The 18,103-nt window shown below is 46.6% G+C and overlaps 1 protein-coding gene across 1 annotated transcript in view; it reads left to right on the top strand.

Moving 5' to 3' along the window:
- Positions 1-782: 782 nt before the first annotated feature.
- Positions 783-18,103, top strand: part of COL23A1 (collagen type XXIII alpha 1 chain) — a 360,796-nt gene continuing 343,475 nt past the window's right edge. Inside the window, exon 1 of the mRNA XM_081502083.1 lies at positions 783-1,270. Coding sequence (XP_081358209.1) covers positions 980-1,270 — 291 coding nt within the window. The 5' untranslated portion in view covers positions 783-979. The remainder of the gene's footprint in view (positions 1,271-18,103) is intronic.

Below are 18,103 nucleotides of genomic sequence, written 5' to 3'. Positions count from 1 at the left end.
CAGAGGAACCTGGTGGGCTACCAGTCCATGGGACCGCAGAGTCGGACACGACTGAGCGACTAACACTTTCTTGTGCTTCCATTATAGAATAAAGCTATCGGCTCATCAAAAGTTGGAGTTCTTTTCCCCTATCTTTTGCACTTGCTAAAAGTCTCAGTTTTCTCAAAGGAATGCCTTACCTAGGTCAGTAATTGTAAGACTTATTACAATTGTCTGGCACATAATAAATGGTGAGAGTATTAAAGATTCTTAGACTCACTCCTCTGCCAGAGGCAATCCCGATTAACTGCGTCTGTGTGAATGCACAAGAGGTCCCTTTCCGCCACCAAACGGCGCTAGGGCACCATCCAGAAACGATTCACTACGTTGGCCCTAGGGTTTGAAGTTTTGAACTCGTAAAAAAAAGTGTCAGAAAGGTTAATTCACAAGTTGAGGGGAATCTTCCCAAGAAATGAGTGATGCCGCAGCCAGCGGTGGGCTGCGGAAGGCGCTCTCAGCCTCTGGGTGCACCTCAGACCTCTTGGGATTTTGCAGCTGGAACTAGGGCTGGGGAGTCGCAGAGGTGCGGGAGCGGCAGTGGGTGCAGCCTGATGCCGAGAGCAGGTAAGGGCAGAGGTGCGTGCTGAGCGCTCTGGGCTCGCCCGGCGCGCTCGGGGGGTGCTCGGAGGAGCCGGCTTCCTTCCCGCCCCCGCCCCCTCGCCGCGCCTGGACGCCGGGGCCGCTCCTCCCCTGGGTGGGTCCCGGCTCCTTTTCTGGCAGGGTCTATTTGCATAGAGGAAACTGCCCAAAGTGGCCGCTGTGGAGGAGCTGGCAGCGGGGAAGGGGGTGTGCGCCGCGGTCCAGCAGCTGCCCAGAGGCCGAGCCCCGCGCCCGGCCGACCTCGTGCCTCGGGCTCTCCCGACCGCTCCCACACGCTCAGCCCGCGTCCCCGGGCTCTGTGCACCGCCGGCTCCGAGAGCTCACGCTCGACGAGCGCGCCATGAGTCCAGGCCGGCGCGCCTGCGAGGACGAGCGGAACGGAGACCCGGCTGGCGGCGGCGGCGGACCGGTGAGCCCCGCGACTGGAGCGCGGGCCTGGGCGGTGAGCGCGCTGTGCCTGCTGCTCTCCGCGAGCTCGGCGGTCGCCTGCCTGCTGCTGGGCGTCCAGGCGGCCGCGCTGCAGGGGCGGGTGGCGGCCCTCGAGGAAGAGCGGGAGCTGCTGTGGCGCGCGGGGACTCCCGACGCCTTGGCCGCCTGGGCCGAGCCGCGGCTGGAGCGCCTGCTGCGTGAGGTAAGGCGCGGCGTGCGGGGCGGGGAGTGTCCGTGCGCCGGGAGCCGTGGCGCTGGGGAGGGGGTCGCCCGCCAGCGGTGAGTGCCCGAGTGCGTCCGGGCAGGCGGCACGGGGAGGGGTCGGAGGCGATGGAGGCTGGGGTGCAGGCGGCCGAGCGATCGGTCCTACAGTTCCCGCCCCAGCCTCAGGGTCGGCTTGAGGGAAAAACAAGCTAAGAAGGACTGTTTCGGGGACAAACAGGGGGAGGAAGAGGAAAGACTGCGGACTTTGAAGTAACAGATCTAGGGGCGAGTTTCCACGGGTGTGCGCGCTTGGACCGGTGGCTTCTCGCCTGCGTTAAGCGCCTGCCTTCTTACCTGTGCCGGGATAATGAAGGAGCTCTTTCGGGAGGTGTCTGGTGACTCTTGTCACTGATAACAGCTGCTGTCCCCAACGCTGATATACTTGCAGAGGTGTGGGGCCTCTAGCAGACCAGAGGTTTCCTGGTGGCGCGAAACCTCTGTCAGACCCGGGCCGGGGTCCTTGGAGGGACATGGTCAAGTCAGCCTGCCCCGTCCACCCTCTGACCCGTCAGAAAAGTGTTTCGGAGCAGCGCTCCATCTTGGGGGTGTTATGCTGTGCCTGGGGCTCCTTGAGCTCCGTGCACACTCAGCGCAACGGAGACTTGTGGGGACGCCAACATCAGCTTGGCAGGGTGAGGGGAAGAAAAAACAGGGCCAGAAAACCCAGATTCTAGTTTGCGTTGACTCCATCTGGGCGATGCCACCTGGGCATTGTGGACACAGCAGATCTTGAGTTTCCTTGCTAGACGTATCATATGAGATTCTGTGACACTTCTGTTAAGGTTGCTGCTATACGTCTTCAAAGCAGGAGCCACATTTGGGACTTCAAACTTGCACCCATCATGTTGATCAAAACCTCCACCTCCTGTGCAGTGGGGCACCTCCCAACAGAATGGTGGTGATAGACTGGCCGGCACACCCCTGCCTGTGCTGTCGTCTCTTGCCTGAGCCATTCTCTACTTCCTAGGAAAGGCGGCTAACCGGAGATCCCCAGCATACTCCCCAAAGTGTTAGTCACTCAGCCCTGTCCCACTCTTTGTGACCCCATATACTGTAGCCTGCTAGGTTCCTCTGCCCTTGAGATTTCCCAGTCAAGAATACTGGAGTGGGTTGCCATGTCCTTCTCCAGAGCATCTTCCCCACCCAGGAATTGAACCCCGGTCTCCCACATTGCAGGCAGATTCTTTACCACCTGAGCCACCAGGGAAGCCCTTAAAAGACATCCTTAACTATAGTGTGAAAAGCACTACAGAGTTTCAAGGTAGAGGAGAGGAAGGGCAGGCTTGTTACTATGGAGTCCCCTGAATTGTGCTCAGCTGTGATCTTTATTAATGAGCTGTGTATCCATTGTTGAGTTGATTTGAGTTCTTTAAAGAGAGCTGGAGAAGACTGCAGCATGCCTTCTTGATCACCACACCTATTTCTTAGTCATTTTAAGCCAGTATTACATCTCTTCTAGCTTGATTTTGGACAAAATTGCTGCTTCATGAATTGGAGAAGGAAATGGCAACCCACTCCAGTATTCTTGCCTGGAGAATCCCAGGGACAGAGGAGCCTGGTGGGCTGCCGTCTATGGGGTCGCACAGAGTCGGACACAACTGAAGTGACTTAGCAGCAGCAGAAGCTGCTGCTCCATGAAATGATTTTCTACGTTTCTCCTGAAAGTGCCTGTAGACTTCAGAAATCTTTCTGGAGCACTGCTGGCAACTCCTGGTGTTGGTTTCATAGTTGCAGCCCATTATCTTTTGGCAAATCCTCAGAGACTAGGGTGTTGAACTGATTTATGGAAGGCTAGTAAAATTTCTACCTGCTAGTGAAATAATCATGGCTGTTCTTTCAAATAGGGGGCCCCTCTTACTTAGTAAAAAATAAACTACTAAGTTTGATTGAGTACATCAGAAATCCCGGTAAAACTTTTTATGAGGAACTTGCAAATTGTGTCCATTCCAACAGGGAGGAGGGTCCTAGGAAAGCAGCCAACGCTGAGAAGTGTGGATTCTTAAGTCCTGAACTACGCAGAGCATAGGAGAGACTGCACATGCTTCATCCTGCTTCCAAGGAGTTACCAGGCAGAGTATTCCATCTCTGTCTCTCTCCACCACCACCCCCTTTTCTCTTCTTCAATAGTAAGGTGAAGGAAAAATTTCAGATCCTGGAATTTTCACTTGAAATTTGCTATTCCATTTTGCAGGCTATACCTTTAGCATAGGACACATCTCAGCTAACCAGACTTGATGTGGAGGAGTCTGTGCTTGGAGCATCTGAGATGCCATACTACGGGTGCAGTCCAGATTGACCTCTGCTGTTTGCATGTCCCTGTGAAAAGGCATCTCTTTCCCAGGGCACCAGGCTGTTCCTTCTAGCCATTCTTCTCACAGATGTCGCTGGATGGAAAATGTGCACAGCCTGGACAGTGACCCTGAGAGCCCCAGGCTGAGATGAGGGGACTGTGGGAAGTACATAGTGGGAGTTGGTAATTGGCTTTAAATAGATCTGAATATAACTTAAAAAAAAAAACTATTCAATATGAAGGACAAATAAATGATGAACTGAAAAATCTCTTAAAGAAAGCACATTTGTACTTGAACATGTTTTTCAGTTCTAATTGTTCTCAGGAAGCATCCTTTCAGCCTGTGCTGAAGTGGTTGTGTATGTGAGGGTGCCTGCAGCTTGTTCTTTTACCAACAAGCTTGTTTTCAGAGAAGAGAAATCCTTGCCAACTATACACAACTTTCATGTCAGAAAAATAAAAATAAGCCTACAAAAGCCACTGTTAACATGGAACCCACTGTCTTTGTTCCCTTGGGAACGGAACCCTGAGATAACTTCTTCGGGACTGATTGATGTGCCTGATAACATAAATACAGAAGCTACAAAAAAGAATATTCATGATAACTCATGATTATTAAAGACCCTTTCCATGGTATGAAATAAATGGTTTTCAGAAAATAAGCAAGACTTTGGAGCAAGAGTCCTTAACAATGTATCTTCAGTGTGACCCCAAAATATAAATGCAAAACAAGCATCTGATATGATGCTTTTTAAGTGCTTTAAGTAGCTTGCCTCAGTAATCAAACCCTCCCATTAGTTATACCTATAGTTAAAGTATTACAAAAGCTTAAATTCTAGAGTAAATAAAACAGCTGCTGCTATACTACAGTAAAAATTTTAATGCAAGGATTAAAGAAATATTTAGTATTAAAGGAAACTATTTCCAGCTTACAATGAATTTGTTGTTGGCTGTTGGTCTTCCCTTGTCCAGACCAATCAGTTTGAAAATAAGAAAAACCCAAAGACTCAGGGTAAAATTCAAGCCCTTTCCTTCACTACCATCAACTATATATATATTAGTTAAGTTAGCATAAAACCCAGAATCAAATGGAGCTTTTTTGGCCTCTGTGGCAGCTTATCACTGGTCAGGATTGCTCTGTGGTATACACTTAAAAATGCCAATTTTTAAATCCCATGGGTCAACTGGAAATGGTGTGTAAATCATAGCTACATTTATTTCCTTGACATTTCCTGGTTTCCAAACCAAAAAGAGTTTCTTTCCACTTACTTCCTGGCATGTTCACTTTATCTCTCCACTTTTTTTTTTCCTTTGTGCAACAGTTTAGGAGAGCTTTATAATAACAGCAGCATGTTTAGAACAAGCCAACTGTCAGGGTATTCCTTTCACAAATGTATTTTGAAATTGTTGAGTTGGACTTTTATGCATTAGCTTTAAAGATTTACAGCATCACTCCTGAAGTTGGGGATCTGTAAGCTGAATGAATTTATACCAGCAGACAGAGAAGGGTAGCTGATAAATGGGATTTCAGTCCCACAATTTACTAGTCCTGGCACCTAACCTCTTCAACTTCCTGAGCTCCAACTTCCTCTTTCCTAATAGATGGCTGCAACTACCTATGCAGTGATTCACAACTAAGGTAATGTAAAGTGTTGATCAGTAAGCCTTTTGATGGCAAGTACCAGAATACCCTTGTGGCTCAGCTGGTAAAGAATCTACCTGCAATGCGGGAGACCTGGGTTCGATCCCTGGGTTGGGAAGATCCCCTGGAGAAGGGAAAGGCTACCCGCTCCAATGTTCTAGCCTGGAGAATTCCATGGACTGTATAGTCCATGGGGGTCGAAAAGAGTTGGACACGACTGAACGACTTTCACTTTCACCAAAATACCCAAGTGTGATCCCTTAAACAATACAGTTGTTGAATTCACTTGCATAACCAGAGAAGCCTGAAAGTCAGGCTGCAGACCTTGGGTCAGTTCCGTGACTTGGCCATGACTGGGTTCCAGGTTATTATCTGCCATTCTCTTGGCCTTTCCTCATGGTCACAAGATGGCTGCTGCAGCCCCAAGCATGTGTCTTCACAAAAGAATAGCCAAGGTAGAAGGGAAGAGGGCAAGAAAAAGCCATCTTCTCGAGAGGCTTTCTCTTTTATTTGAGTCAGGGAAATTTCTTTATAGCCACCAGCCAGAATCGGGACCAGTGACCACCATCATCCTGTCAAGGGTAATGGGGTTGCCACAGGAGACTTTGGCCGAGTTTGGTACATCCTCTAAGTCTGGGCATGTTGCCAGTGGAAGAAAATTGTAGCTTTGTGTGGAAGGGAGCCTAGGAATGGCTATTAGGGAGCAACTAACAGTAGCAGGTGGGTGCCCTAGAATGTTGCCCTAGAGGGGGACAAGAGTGGGGTTAGGGGAGGGGAAAGTCATCAAACTGTGGCGCCACCGTTTTCATAACCGTATCCTCTTCACTGCTGCACACTTTGGGAACACTCTCCAGCCGCAAAATTTCTGTTTCCTTCAAGGTCCTGCTCTCCAGCTCTGCGTCTAGCCATAGTCAAAGACAAGGTTGATAGTTTGGGATTCTCTCTGGCACAATCCTATGCTTTGTAGTTTGTGATCTTGAACCCTTAAGCACCTCCTGTTCTGATCCCAAAATGACTGGCTGGAGTGGCTGGGGATGGCACTCTAGGGTGCTGCTTTCCAACTCTTTCCACATCATGGCACACACAAAAAAGGATGACATCTGCACATTACCATGCAGTAAGTGGAAGAGGTTCCTCGGGCTGGAGGGAACTGTCCTAGCTGCTCTGAGGACCGAGGAGATCAGTAAACCTGAATCCATATGTGGTGTCTTGTACCCATCAGGTGTGCCCAGACAGCTCTGCTTCCCCTCCTCACCCCAACCCCAACTATAGGCCCCCTTGGTTTTTTTCAACATCCTTATCTCACCATGACCTCCAAATCTCCTTCTAAAGTGTGTACAGTTACAATCATGGTCCCCAGAGCAGGATGTTTCTTTACCTTCACTGAGCATCATCTCATTGGGTTCCACCTTTCTAGTTGTCTTTGGATCCTTATTCTATCAAATAGCAATGTGACAGGACCCTGACTCTCACTGGCTTAATTAAAAAGAGAATTCATTAGCTTGAATAACTGAAATGTCCAGGGAAATGTCTCCTCAGGCACAGTTAGAGGTGCCTTGATTTTGTGTTTCTTTGTGTTGGCTCTGTATTTGTCAAAGATCCCCTTACTCTTCCCATGAAATGGCAGAGCAGCTGCCAGCAGCTCCAAGTCCATACCCTCAGTGTTACAGTTTCTCTTTCCCAATAGTTCCCCTGAATCACTCCAGTGGTCAATATGGTTTGCCTGAACTGGTCACTGCAATGAGCCAGGCAGCCTCTCTGATCACAGGGTCTGGGGTCGGGGGGTGGGTTGTGCACCTGTGCGCACCTGTGTGTACCCCACTGTAGCTGAAAGAACCGGGAGTGGAGGGTGGTCCCTAAAGGACAATTTGGAGTGTTGTTAAGAGAAGAAGAGGAAGAAGACACGGGGCCAGTCAAATCAAGTAGATGATCATCCAAGGAATAACAAGAGCGGGGCTTGGGCAACAAGCTGAAGCCACATACTGGAGAAATTCTTCCTCAATTACTTGACATCCAGCTAAAGAATTTCTGATCAGATGGGATAGGCTGTAAGTTGGTAGATACTTGTTCTGTAGGTGTTTATGTATATTGATAAATTGGGGTTTATCTGTGGTTGTATCAAAATCTGTATTTCTCTGAATAGTATGCTCACAAAATGTGAGCTTAACAAGTTATAGGATAATTTTAAGTCTTAAAACTTCCCCACAACAGCATCATGAGTTTTGGAAGACAGAGATTATTGTCCTTGTTTTACAAGGGAGAAATGTCACGGAGAGGAAGGCCGTGACCTGTTCTGGGCACATAGGCCAGGCCTGGGCTCTCTCAGGGCAGCAGAAGTTTTGGCAGGAGGAGTGATAAGGGAGGGTGTGTCTTCTCCACCCTTTGTAGGAGTTTCATGTCCAGCCGAGGGCAGTCAGGACCGCCTGCTCCCAGGGCCCACCTTCCTCAGCCCACTTCCATCCACTTCCCAGGGAGTCTTCTCGCCATAGGAGTGTACTTGTGAGGAAGGAGGCTGCTTTCTGGCCTGGTTGAGGAGTGTTGGGGTGCCCTGAGTCTCGGTGACCTGGAGCAGTGAGGCCAGGAGGTTGCTCAGCTTTGCCTGGTGCTGTGGGTGATGGTGGCCTTGAGGGGCCTGAGTCTGAAGAGGAGGTACTCTGGACAAGAAATCAGAAGTCCACTGTCTTTCATCTGTTCAAGCTGCTGTTACAAAACTGGATGGCTTAAACAACAGATACTTATTTCTCACAGTTGCGGAGGCTAGGAAGTCCAGAATCAAGGTATCAGCAGGTTTGGTGTCTGGTGAGGACCTGCTTCCTGGTTCATAGATAGCTGTCTTCTCCCTCTGTCCTCATAGGGCAGACAGAAGGGTTGAGGGAGCTCTCTAGGGTCTCTTTTGTTGTTGTTTTTCAGTCAATAAGCTGTGTCTAAGTCTTTGCAACCCTATAGACTGTAGCCCGCCAGGCTCCTCTGTCCATGGGATTCTCCAGGCAAGAATACTGCAGTGGGTTGCCGTTTCCTACTCCAGGGGATCTTCCCGACTCAGGAATGGAAGCTGCATCTTCTTTGTTGGCAGGCTGATTCTTTACCACTGAGCAACCTGGGATGCTGGCGTCTCTTTTATAAGCATACTAGTTCCATTTGTAAGGGCTCCACTCCCATGTCCTAACCCCCTCTCAAAGCCCCCATCTCCTAATACCATCATATTGGCGCTTAGGTTTCAACACATGAATTGCAGGGAGTGAGAGGCACAAACATTCAGTTCATAGCAGCCTCTGCCACCTGCTGGCGGTGTGGCTGCTCCAGAAGCGGCGGTGTGGCTGCTCCAGAACCTCAGTTCTGGCTGCTCCAGAACCTCAGTTCTCTACGCATGAGGTGGGGCTGAGAGCACTGCTCATCCTGTGGGGAGGGGCCATGGTGATTCAGGGAGAGAAGGGAGGGCTGGACGGAATATTTTGTGCAGCCCAGGGTGAACTCTGAGCCTTGGATCTCACTGTTCTTAAGTGTCAAGGCCCCACAGAGCTTTGGTGTAATCCTGTACCTTCAGGGAGCCTTCTCTTTCACCATAGATTTCTGCACATTTCCCCCTTTTCCCTTATTATTCTGACTCCTGACCCCCACTAGGCATTGTTAGGTGTTGGTGGGAGATCAAGTTCTTTCAAACCCTCTTGTCGTTGCTCAGGAGCTTCTCAACTCATCCTCCTTTAGCATATTAGACCCAGTGTTGGGAGTTAGCATGCCTACTTGGCAAGCCTTCCCCTTCCTCCTTTTTTTTTTTTAAATGTAAATAACCAAGATGTATGCTAGTCTAACATGGTTAATATTATTGATAATCTTACCACCCTAAAACAAGGACTATGTAACCTTTTGCATGATTTTCTCCAGTCTTTGTTTGGATATACATATTCATATATCTCTAAGTATGCACACCATTTACACCTTGCCTCTGTGTATTTCACCCTTTTTATCAAAAACATTTTTCCAAGTGCTGCACAGTCCTTGTGGTCATGTTTCATGACCACATAGGATTTCATAGGTGGAATCTGCATCCCTCTATTAACATGACATCTAGGCTACTCCACACCTTTGCTGGTACAGTACAGCTGATGGCTTTGTGGGGAAGGCTTCTTACTTCTATTATTTTTTATGATGTAGTGCAACTGCCTAAAGAGGATCATTTTGAGGGCTTTGTATTTTGTCTTGATTTTGGAACGTCCAAGTTTGTCCATGACATACATGTTTATCCTCCTGTGGAATTCCCAAGCTGTTAAATCATTTTGTTAAATCAAATTTAAATCAAATTGTTAAATCATGGTTCAAGTTTTATGACGGGAAAAGTGTATTCAATCTGTCTTTTGGTTAAGCTTTTATGTCAGTTAGGTCTGTTGTTGTTGAAAGCAAAAGCAAAAAGCAAATGATAAAGAAGTCTGAAAATAAGATTTGGAAGAACTCTGAAGATTTCATTTCAGAATTAGGCTCATTTGTTGATCTGGTGCAGAATCCTCCTTAAGCAGTGTTTTGCGGAGCCGGGCACTGCACTCTGTCTGCGATTCAACTTCTAATTCTGTGAACAAATGTAACAGTGTTTGGTAAACTTCTCCATAGGCCACACACGACCTCCATCTCTTCTCCAATCGATTTTCTCCATGTGTAGGATCAGGATTAATCTTTTAACTGTTGACACAGGCATTTAGAAAGCAGCCCTTCATCATGTCTGGAAACATATTTCAGTACTAAGCACCAACCATTGGGAGAAAAAAATAAGTTTGCAGATATAATTTTTAAAAAAATACTATGTCTGCCCTACCAGATTTTATTTTATCTTATTATTTATTTTGGCTCAGATGGTAAAGAATCCACCTGCAATGCAGAAGACCTAGGTTTGATCCCTGGGTCGGAAAGATCCCCTGGAGGAGGGCATGGCAACCCACTCCAGTATTCTTGCCTGGAGAATCCCATGAACAGAGAAGCCTGGTGGGCTACAGTCCATGGGATTGCAAAGAGTCGGACACAACTGAGTGACTAAGCACACATTATTTATTTATTTTTGGCCATACTGCGTGACTTGTGGTATCTTCGTTCCTTGACCAGGAATCGAACCCAGACCCTCAGTGATGAAAGCTCAGAGTCCTAACCACTGGACTGCCAGAGAATTCCTTGCAGATATAGTTTTAAAGAAAGGCATGTCTGTGTACTCCTGGAGGCTACGGGGGAAATGGTTAAGGGCCTTCCGGTGTACACCTTGGACAGAGGTTCACCTATTCGTTCTTGTGGTATTTCTTAACAGCCCCATCCCAACCCCTGCTAGACAGGCTTCACTCTCCCAGAAAGGGCAGTGACCAACCCCAGGTAGGGGTGGCAGTGTACACCCAAGCCTGGATGACCTGACTGGGTCCCAGCTCTGCACCCTTTCTGCAGCCTCACAGCAGCAGCCCATGGAAACAATACCTTAGCTTTTCCTGTCAGTGTGGACATCCTCTGCAGGTGTGTGATGTGTAGAGCGGCAGGGAATACTTTAGCTTTAAGCAGAACTGGGTTCACATCTGAGTTCTGCCATTTCCCAGCTGTGTTGTTGTTGTTTAGTTGCTGAGTTGTATCCAACTCTTTTGTGACCCCATGGACTGTAGCCCATCAGGCTCCTCTGTCCATGGGATTTCCCGGGCAAGAATATTGGAATGGGTTGCCATTTCCTTCTCCCTGGAGTCTTCCTGACCCAAGGATCAAAGCTGCGTCTCCTCCTTTGGCAGGCAGATATCTTACCACTGAGCCACCAGGGAAGCCCTCCCAGATGTGCAGATTTGGGTAAATGGTTGTTTTTCCAAACCTCAGTTTGCTCATCTACTAAATGGGGATTGTAGTTGCCTCATAAGGTTTCTGTGGGGATTAAACCAGTTGATATGTCTGAAGAGCTCAACACATCGTATACATCCTGAAAATGGTTCTTTTTGTTGGAATACTTTCTTTGACTGAATCCAGAAGGAATGTCTTTGTCTGCTAATTGGACAGGAGGTCCTGTGGTTACAAGCATGATCTTAAGATCTTTTTACCACTAGGGTTCTGCCATCCTGGTAAGGGCACACAGAAGAGAAAAAGGTATCAACATGTCCAGTCTCTGAGTCAGTGATGTGAAATGTGACTTGGTTGTTGAAGAAAAGCAGATTGCATTAGTTTCATAGCCCCATTTTTTTTCAGTCTCTCATTTGAGCAAAATGAGATTTTTCCATTTACATTAAAAATTTCAGTTTTGATCACAATAAAAATTAATTATTCATGAAAATTATTAGATAGATTTTCATTGTGAAAGGGCTCTCAAACACCCAATAAGTTTGCTTTAATTAATAAGTTAGTCTACTTTCATGAATATGCAGTATGGCACAAGTACTCCAAATGCTCATGATTAAACTAATGAGTTAAGAGGCCTCACATCTATCTGTTTCGATTCATATTGGTAAATGAGAAAACCTTTATTTTTCTGATGTAGCCACAAAATCGGGGACGCGGGAGTACCTTCCAATAGGTAATGTGAACTTTTAAAACAGAATTTGCTTCCAACTTTACGTTGTGAAATAAATCATAAAATGCTGCTGCTAAGTCGCTTTAACTCATGTCCGACTCTGTGCGATCCCATAGACGGCAGCCCACCAGGCTCCCCCGTCCCTGGGATTCTCCAGGCAAGAACACTGGAGTGGGTTGCCATTGCCTTCTCCAGTGCATGAAAGGGAAAAGTGAAAGTGAAGTTGCTCAGTCATGTCCGACTCTTAGCGACCCCATGGACTGCAGCCTACCAGGCTCCTCTGTCCATGGGATTTTCCAGGCAAGAGTACTGGAGTGGGGTGCCATTGCCTTCTCCAATCATAAGATAGTTAGAAAGAATTCTGGTGTTTTCAGAAGACAATTTAAATAAAATCTATCAATACTTAACTTGGGCCACCAAGGAGGATCATCACACAAAAACCAGGGTCTGTCCATTTATTTAACTGTGCCTTTTTGTGTGATTGTATGGGCTGTTAGCATCTTGTGTTCACACCCATCTTTTGGTTCAGATGAATGGAGGACAAGTTCACACAGCACTGGGATTCGTGTGTGTGTGTGCACGTCCATCTTTTGGTTCAGATGAATGAAGGACAAGTTCACACAGCACTGGGATTCGTGTGTGTGTGTGTGTGTGAGGGTGAGCCAGTGCAAGGACTGGGAGAGCCTGAGAGTGTGCATGCGTATGGATGTGTATATGTGTGTGAGCAGGTGTGCACACATGTGAACATGCTGCCTGTGTGTGTATACGTGTGAGTGCTCATATGTGTCTAACTATGTACATGAATATGAGTGTGTGCATGTGTGGGGGTATGTATGAGCGTGTGCATACATATATGAAGATGTTATGTTGTCTCGCTGATCATGCCTACTAGGCCAATTGTCTTGCTATATCTCACTGTGCGCACTGTTCGCTGAACCCAGGGTAGCCAAGGTGAGAACAGGGAAGCTGGAAGACAACTCGAAGAGCCATAGGAACTGCAGACATGTTTATTTTCTCTGGGCTGGCAAAGCAGCCATAGCAGCAGACATAACATGACCTCTCATAACGTAACCGCTCCTAAAATAACATCCCCAGGGCTTTCCAGGTGGAACTTATATATGCTTACAGAACAAAAGTAGCCTGTGGCCAAACAAGTATCTCATATCACACATACAGTGCTATAAGTCATGTCAGCTGTTACATAATCATTATTCACAGAACATGGGGAAAGAGCAAGAGGATGTGGGGCGAGAGAGCCCGACGACGCCATCTTGGCTAACCTGCTTTTTTCCTACATATGTGCACACGGGAGCTGGGAAGGAAGTGGGAAGGGCGAGACCAACTTAACCTCTTGCCTCCCCACAGAAGTTGTCCCACTTGGAAGCCTGGCAACAACCCAAGCCATTGCTTCAGAGCTGGGAGACCTGGGTTTGAGCCTGGAGCTGCCTCTAAACTGACCACAGTGTCCTGGGACAAATTAGTCAACTTTTCCAAGCCTCAGCTTCCTCCTCTGGAAAAAGGGTGATGGTGTCTGCTTCACTACATTTCTATGAGAATGGAGTAAGGCCCCTTCCCTGTACTTCCCTGGGTGGTGAGGGGCCAGCACTGCCCTCCTTACCTGCTCCCCACGTGGCTAATCTTAGCCACAGGGCTGCCAGGACTGCTAACATCAGTGTCATGTCCTTCCTGGGGACAATTCCTCCTCCTCCTTCCAGCTGCTGTGATGAAGCTCACACCTTAGGAGTGGCCGTGAATGAGTTGAGCTGGAAGAAGCACCATAGTATCACTCAGCCCACCCAGTCCAGGTTCTGCTGCTGATGTCTTCCTAGGCTTTTGTTTGATTAGTGCTCCCTGAGTCCATGCTCCAGACAGGTTTGGCTACTGATCATTCTTCTCATTACTCTTCTTAAATATTCTCAAAGGTGTCTCCCTCCCCTCACCCCATCAACTCTCAATGCCTTTCATCACCCATGGGCTCCTAAGGTGAAAACGTCTCAATCTGCCTGGCAGTCAAGGTCCTTTCAGCCTACTCACTGCCTCCTCTCGCTTCAGTGGACGTGGGGATAGTGGGGACGTGGAGTGGGGTAGGGGCAGGGGTAAGTGAGGGGACCCCATCTGTTTTAGTGTACTGGTGCTGCCCTAAAAAATTACCACAGTCAGGGTGGCTGAAGCAACAGATGTTTCTTTTCTCATCATTCTAAAGGCTAGAAGTCTGAGATCCACGTCAGCAGGTTGGTTCTTCCTGAGGTCTCTCTCCTTGGATGGCCATCTTCCCCCTGGTCCTCACATGGTCTTCCTTCTGTGTGTATATGTGTCTGAATCTCCTCTTCTTAAGAGGACACCAGTCATATTGGATCAGGGCCCACTATAATAACCTCATTTTAAGTTAATTATCTCTTTAAAAACCCCACCACAAACGCAGACACATTCTGAAGGACTGGGGGTTAGGACTGTAACACATGAGTTTTGGCAGGGGACACGATTCAACCCACCACCATCTAATTAGACTTGACACATCAGGAAATGCCAGATGTTCACTGTGGACAGGATCAAGAGGGCAGGGGTCAGCAAGAGCAGGTGGAACCCAGTGTGGGGATCAAAGCAGGCCTGACATGGCAGCTGGGCTGTGGTGTGGAGAAGGCTTGGAGGCCCCACGTGGGAGCAGCCTGAGTGCTCTCTTCAACATGTCAGCAGCCATGATGGAGGGAATTCCCTGGCGGTTCAGTGGCTAGGACTCCACATTCTCACTGCCAAGGGCCCGGGTTCATTCCCTGGTTGGGGAGCTAAAGACCCCACAAGTCACACGGTGTGGCTAACAAGAAAAAGGAAAAACAAAGCCATGATGGAAATTGTCCATCCCCCTCACATAGCTCACATAGTTGGTGGGATTTCTTTCTGTCACGCTGGTGTAATGAACCTTAGAAGAGGGGTTCTGATGCGAAGTGATGTGTGTGTCTTTGAAAAATAATGAATGGGAACATGAATTAATGATTACTGGAGACTTGGATTTTGTTTGCAGACCACACCTTTCAAAACACACGTATTTTGGGACTGAACAAGGACCCTTGAGGAAATGTTTGCCGACGTGGTTTATAAGAGTCATTCAGCATGCCAATGGAAGTCACCCATTAAACTCACATTCTTTAGAGAAAAGTTTCTGAGCTCCTGCCAAATGCCTGGGTTGGGCTAGATGTTCTCATTGTCTTTACCTGGCTCTGCTGGGATGTTTACCTGGCACCGTGGTGGAAGCTGAGGCTCAGGGTGGTGAACGGATGCCTCCCAAGCCCAGGATTCCTGCTCCGCCAGCTAGCCAAGGCTGCGGGAGCCAAGGGCCTGGGCATCCTTGTCCTCTGGCTTTTGTTAGGTTATATGTGACATATTGTGAACTTCATGTATTTGAAATGTATAATTTGCTACATTTTGACACATGTGTATACCTGTAAGACCATCTCCACAGTCAAGATAGTGAACACGCCCAAGCACATGACCCTCAAAGATTTTCCTCTTTCCTCCTTGAGTTCTATCTCTTCCATTCTTTCCCACCTGCCACCCAGGTATTGCTGATTTCTTTTCACAATTGATTAGTTTTCCTTTTTTGTAAGATTTTTATATGAATGGAATCACAGAGTATGCATTCTATGGGGGTGGGGAGGGGAATCTGTTTTCTTTCACTCAGTATGATTATTGACTCTTTCTTGGATACTTTTGCATACATTGTTAGCTTATTCTTTTCCGTTACTATTATTATATAGATTTACCACAATTTTTTAATCCTTTCACCTGTGAGTGGATATTTGGATTATTTCATTTGGAGGCTATTACAAATAAAGCAGCTATGAACATTCATGTACAAGTCTTTGTATGGAGTATACTTTCATTTCTCTTGGGTATAAATACCTTGGAGTAGAATGGTTCATTGTCTGATCGATGTTTGATTAACTTTTTAAGAAACTGCCAAACTCTTGTTCAAAACCATCTTATCATTTTACATTCCTACCAGCAGTATATGCAGGTTTCATTTGTTCGTATAATATGTCTCTTTTTTGGGGGGTGCTTTTAAGGCTTTCTTTTTATCCCTGGTTTTAAGCAATTCAATTATGTTATGCCTTGGTGTAATTTTCTTCATGTATTTTGCCTAAGTTTCATTAAGATTCTTGAATCTGTGAGTTTATAGTTTTCATCAAAATTTGAAAAAGTTCTTGACCATTTCTTCTTCAGATGCTTTTTTCTCCTCTCCCTTGTGGAACTCCAATTACACACATATAAGGCCACTTGAATCCCAAAGCTCACTGACATACTTTCTTTTTAAAATAATTCTTTCTCTCTGTGTTCATTTTGGATAGTTTCTATTACTATTTACTAATCTTTTCTTAGGCAATGTTTAATCATTCGTTCCGTCCTGTTTTCCATTTCAGACATCATAGTGTTCATGTCTAGAATTTCAGTTTAGGTTGTTTAATATCTTTGATGTCTCTACTTAACTTTTTGAACGTAGACCACACAGTTCCAATCCTTGTTTTAAGGTCTTTGTGTGCTATGGCAGTTGTAGGTCATTTTCAATTAACTGATTTTTCCTCCTTATTATGGGGCCTATTTTTCCTGCTGGTAATTTCTTATTATATGTGAGACATTATGAGTTTTACCTCTCTAGGTGCTGGATATTTTTATTTTTCTATTAATATTCATGAACTTTGTTAGGTCACAGTTGTTACTTGGAAATAGTTTAATCTTTTGGGGTTTTGTTTTTAAGCTCCATTAGGTGGAATCAGAGATATGTTTAGTGTAGAGTTGATTATCCCCTACCCCTGAGGCAGGACCCTTCTTGGTACCCTGCTCAGTGTCATAACTAGTGCTCTTCCCAGCCCCATGTGAGACCTGGGCACTGTCCCCTCTAATCCTTTCCTTGCCCTCAGGTTGCTTCTTCACACACATGTGCCCTCTACTGAATATCCAGTGAAGATGCTTGACAGCTTCTGTGGTTCTCTGTGTGCAGCTCTCAGCTACCAGGCCCTCTGTTCTGTAAACTCCTGCTACCTTGGTATCCCTGGACTCCTAGCTGCCAGGTTCCACCTGTATCTCTTCTTCTTGTGCCACAGCCTAGAAAACTCTTTCCAGGCAGGAAGCCGGAGTAGTTTTTTTTGTGTCTTTGAGGATCATTCTCCTTCCGTGCTTTATCTCAATATCTTTAAAACCATTGCTTTATATATTTTGTTTTGGGGATTTTTTTTATTGTTGTTTGGATTTTTGACATTGTTTTAGGCAAGAGGGTAAATCTAATCATTCCTACTCCATGTTGCCTAGAAGTAGAAAACCATGATATAGCTTTAAAGATTTTTTAGAATAATTTTAGATGTGTGTAGAAACATTGTGGGCTTCCCTTATAGCTTAGTTGGTCATCTGCCTGCAATGCAGGAGACCTGGGTTCAATTCCTGGGTCGGGAAGATCCCCTGGAGAAGGAAATGGCAACCCACTCCAGTATTCTTGCCTGGAGAATTCCATGGACAGAGGAATGTGGCAAGCTATTGTCCACAGGATCACAAGAGTTGGACACGACTTAGCGACTAAACCACCACCAGAAACATTGTATGTGCGTACATAACCATAGTGCATGCATGCTAAGTCACTTTAGTCATGTCTGACTCTGCAACCCTATGGATTGTAGCCCACCAGGTTCCCCTGTCCATGGGATTCTCCAGGCAAGAATACTGGAGTGTGTTGCCATGCCCTCCTCCAGGGAATCTTCCCAACCCAGAGACAGAACCCACATCTCTTATGTCTCCTCCATTGGGAGGTGGGTTCTTTACCACTAGCACTACTTGGAAATCCCATATAACCATAGTACATTTGTCAAAAGTAAAAAATTAAATGTGATGCAATACTCTGGAAGGCAGAATTCTAAGATTGCTCCTAAGATTACCATTCCTTGTTGTACAGGCTTTGTATAATCCCCTCCCCATGAGTGTAGGCAGAACCTGTGATTATGATGATAAGATTGAGTTACTCAACCTATGATTGAGTTACTAATCAGTTAACTGGGTTAATTTAAAAGTTTATCCTTGGTGGGTCTGAGTTAATTTAATTAGGTGAGTCCTTAAAAAAGATTGGACCCTTCCCTGAAGCATGAGAGGGTTTGTGGACAGGACCACATGGCAAGGAACTGGCAGCAGCCCCTAGCCAGCAGTTAGCAAAGACTGGAGGCCTCAGACCACAAGGAACCACATGAACTTGAAAGAGGACCCAGAGGTGCAGAAACACTGAGATGACACATTGATTTTTAGCCTTTTGAGACCCTGAGCAGAGGACCAAATTCATCTGTGTGTAGACTTC

This window comes from Giraffa tippelskirchi, chromosome 6 (assembly GCF_054371585.1).
Source record: "Giraffa tippelskirchi isolate mGirTip1 chromosome 6, T2T-mGirTip1v1.2.pri, whole genome shotgun sequence".
NCBI lineage: Eukaryota > Metazoa > Chordata > Mammalia > Artiodactyla > Giraffidae > Giraffa > Giraffa tippelskirchi.
The sequence above is the reverse complement of the archived record's forward strand: the minus strand, read 5'-3'. Positions and strand labels throughout refer to the sequence as shown.